Source organism: Acanthisitta chloris, unplaced genomic scaffold (assembly GCF_000695815.1).
Source record: "Acanthisitta chloris isolate BGI_N310 unplaced genomic scaffold, ASM69581v1 scaffold5829, whole genome shotgun sequence".
Taxonomy (NCBI): domain Eukaryota; kingdom Metazoa; phylum Chordata; class Aves; order Passeriformes; family Acanthisittidae; genus Acanthisitta; species Acanthisitta chloris.
The window spans coordinates 1-3,943 of record NW_008691863.1 but is presented as its reverse complement, the minus strand read 5'-3'; the positions used below and the strand labels follow the sequence as shown (position 1 = coordinate 3,943).

General features: G+C 49.1%; 1 protein-coding gene across 1 annotated transcript in view; it reads left to right on the top strand.

The window, feature by feature from the left end:
* LOC103809551 (protein FAM172A-like) overlaps window positions 1-1,949 on the top strand; it is a gene marked incomplete at its 5' end in the record, with an annotated part of 66,581 nt that extends 64,632 nt beyond the window's left edge. The window contains one exon of the mRNA XM_009082389.1: window positions 1,807-1,949. Within this exon, the coding sequence (XP_009080637.1) occupies window positions 1,807-1,949 (143 nt within the window). The remainder of the gene's footprint in view (window positions 1-1,806) is intronic.
* Window positions 1,950-3,943: the final 1,994 nt, after the last annotated feature.

The following is a 3,943-nucleotide window of genomic DNA, read 5'->3' as shown; positions in this document are numbered from 1 at the left end:
CACCCCATGCATGGGTAGACAGATATGAGGGTCCTGGCAGGGTTGTGAAGGTGAGTGTAAAGCCAATGCCACGCCAGAGCATCCCTCCAGAGCGGCCACCCCGCATCTCCAGAGACCAGTGAGTGCCCCATGTTCTCCAGGGACCATCGGCCACCCTGTGCATCCCTCTCTACTATGCAGTCCATGACCACCATGTCCTTCATTGTTGTCACCCCCAAATTGTGATACTGTCACAAAACTGTTGCTAGGCAACAAATGTGGTTACCAGGTCTCAGCAAATAGCTAAAAGGGAAAGTGAAGTGTTACACCATTGTAGAATCACCATAGCAATGACCTACTATTACAGACTAAAGAATTATCATTAACAATGTTAAAGTATCAAACAGGGGCCCAGGATCTAAATACTTTCAGGCAGCATCTCTGCATAATTGGATTACCCAGGAAGAGGTCCCAACTCTTTCACAGCCCTTGGTTCCCTATCTCCATTGTCTTGGGTTTTTGGAGGAGGTTGGGGAGGAAGGGGTTGTTTAAATAAAGCACATATACTGTGCATTGAAGGAGACACTTGTAATCAACAGAAGCACCCACCAAAAAAAATACAAAGGTAAATCTATATTCAGACAGAGGATACAAACAGGAAATGTCCACTTTACTGCCTCAGTATCATCTATGGGAAAGGGTGCAGAAAGGATGCCTTCGTGATGCATAGGATGTTGTTCAAATCAGGTGTTGTCTTTCATTTAAAAATGTATATGCCAGCCTAAAAACAGTGTAAAATGAAAAATAAATAATGCAAAATGTCAGCCCTGAAAAGCAGACACTTTTTTTACCCAAGATAGGCCAGACATATGACGTGCTTTAAAGGAGCAAGAGTAACTATGACTCTCTTAAGATGGGACCATTGGTACCAGCTGTGCCCTGCTGCAGACACTGCACCTCCCCCTGGTCCTGCCAGATGCCCTTCATGGGTAACCAAGTCGGTCTTTGCTCCAGTTGTGGGAATTATGGTTACAACTGCCCTGTTGGCAAATTCACCACCCATTGATAGTATTCAGGTGAAACACTCGAGCACATCGCTCACATGAACCGCCAAGCTCTAACCCACGGGGTGGTATAGCAGGGTAGAGTCTGACAGTTTCTTAGAGGGTAGCACTGTAATGACTAATGGGACCCTCACGGGATAGGTTTAGGCCTGCTTACCAGTCAGGAGCAAGTCTGGATTGACCTCTGTACACTGCTGCTAGGGCTCCAGACCTAGTTGCAACCCAGGGGAGTGTCAAGCAGGGGGAGACACATGTCGATGCCAGACCCTGACACAGGTACTGGCTGGCCGTAACCTTTTCCTAACTGATCCAGACAATGAAAGTTACCAAATTGTCCGAAAAATACCAGGCTGGCCCACAGTGGGAATTGTTTCAGTTCTCATTACTTGCGAATCCACCTAACCACAAAAGGTGAACAGGCTACCTTAACTTAAGCTAGAAAAGGGGCACAAGTGTGTTCAATAAATAGCAGGGTACTTTTTCCCAGGACCGAGACATGTTCAGGATCTCTGACCTGTGATCTGAGCGGCTATGTGTGTGTTTGTGTGTCTGTCTGTCTGTCTATGCAGTTATTCCTGCCCAGCTGCCCCCAGCAGCATCACTGACTCCCGCTAGGCTCCCCGTAGACCAGATGCCAGCAGCTGGATGGCTTCCCTAGGGTTTGTGTTTTCACATTTACCAGGGCATTTACCCTGCATTTACCATTCAAGCAGCCAGCAGTCACAGAAGGACCCCCAGTCACTGTCATCTTTGTGTTTTGCAGGTACAGAACGACATGAACTAACTTCCTGGAAAAGTTTTCCATCTATTTTCAAGTTCTTCAGTGAGGCTGTAAAGGCAAAAAACAGCTTGGTGAAACCAACCCCAACACGGCGCTCCAACAGGATAAAATATGAAGAATTGTAAAAGAGTGATATAAAGTAAAAGCAGCAACAATGTCTTTGTTCCTTTTTTTCTGCAAGGAGTCTCCCAGCCCCTCATTAGATTGTTTTCTTCCTAGAGCACAGGGTCGTGATGTATACATCTAAATAGCGTTTTGCATTATTTCTAGATGAGTGCAACTGTCAAAGCAATATGGGTTCACTGGTTGTGCTTCCTGTGGGCTGTAACTTGGATTTTGTGCTGCCCATCAGTGCGCAGATTAAGGCTGACAGTGGTACTGCATGGTGCAGCTCTAATTGCCCTGACATAGCCCTTCACCAAGCTGATGCCAGAATTTAACAACTTTGTCGTGGTCCTATTGCCTGCAGGATTTTTTGCTGCTTCCTTCTGTTTTAAGACAGAACAAAATAGGAATTACTCTTTTTTAAAAGATGGCTCTAACCATCCTGTGATTTTACACCCAGTCACCTTCTCTTTCTCTAGGACCAAGTGGGATCAACTTTTAACTCTTCCATTTTTCTGCTGGTAAGTGTCCAGGAAGTTTGGTCCAGAATTGTAGGAAAGCCCCATTGTTGTAGAGATTTTATTCTTCTGACGGATCAATGGCATTTTCTGTAGATCTTCTCTTCCTTTCGAAAGCTCCACTTGCATAAAAAATGGGCTGGATCACACTGTGAAATATGACAGGAAAAAAGGAAAAAGAGCGACACATTGCATATTTTCCTGTTTATTTTTAAGCACAAAGATGCTTCTGTTTTTATATACCATATTTATAATGACTTACCATCCTGAGGTTGTTCCCTTTTTCCTAAACTCACAGGTTCATCCCTACTTTCCCAGGCCTGGGGGAAGGTTGGCCAGTGGGACAGACTGCGCTGGGACGTAACGCCTAGTGTTGGGGGGAACGGCTGTAGGCATCACTGGCCCTGTAGGCAGCTTTTCTCAACTAAATCTAAGGGACAGGACATGCCCGATAGCGTTCCGCAGTGAGCGAGCCTGCTAGTTAAGCACCTTTACAGAGAATTTTTCTTCAATGACCATGTCTGCCTCACCTCTGATGCTGTTAGTGCCGAGGAAGCAACACTGGAACACATGGGTTTGGGACCCCCATCCCACCCCCCGTCATGTAATGTGTCCAATCCCACGGGGGCCAGGAATGGGGGGGGAGAATTTAAACGAGGTGGCGCAGGAGCGGGGGGACCCCCCTTTTTTTTTTCACCGCGCAGCAGAAGCAGCAGTGTCCATAGTGAGGTGCAAGGGTAACCCGGCTGGGTTTGGGACTAGATCCCTCGGCTGAGGCACGTCAGAGCGCTCACATCCCTTCCTTGCTCGTCCCGACAGCCGGGCTTCGCTTCCTCAGCTCCCGGCTGCAGTCAGCCCTCTGCTCCTCCCCTTGGAGCATCCCCGCCCCGGGCGGAGTGGGGGAGGTGTCGGGCACTGCCTCCGCGGAGGGAAGCGCAGAATCCGCGCCCGGCGGTTTTACTGCAGGTAGGGGAACCTGTTGCTGGGGGAAAGGTCCGCACCGGGCTACCTCTTCGCCTTCCTCCCCATAACGAGAATGCTGCTGCCTGCAGCCGGCCTGATCTCTCGCCGCGACGGTCGGCAGGGTTTACACGGCGTGTTTTGGGTGTGTGCTTCGTCCCACAGACGGGGAGGATGGGGAGGTGGTTTGCACACACACACACACAGCCCGCCACTCTCCCTTCTCTGGGAAGGTGCAATGGGGTCTCTGGGGTGCAAATGTCGCTGGAGCGGATCTGTGTTTTTTAACTGTCGATGAGAAACGAACTGCACAAAAAATTTTACTGCAACGCTTGCCCCTCCTTTGAAAGCATTTTTCGTTCCCGTGCCCCTGACCCAGCTAGCAATATCGCTTCTGTGGGGGGCTGTAAAGCACAGGGGAGATCTTCGCCACTGGCACTGCTCTGCTTGCAGTGAACCAAAAATAAAGATGCTCTTTTCTCTCCTCGTTGCACATTTTATGTCCCCGCGCCCGGCTGCGCAGACACCGCGGTCCC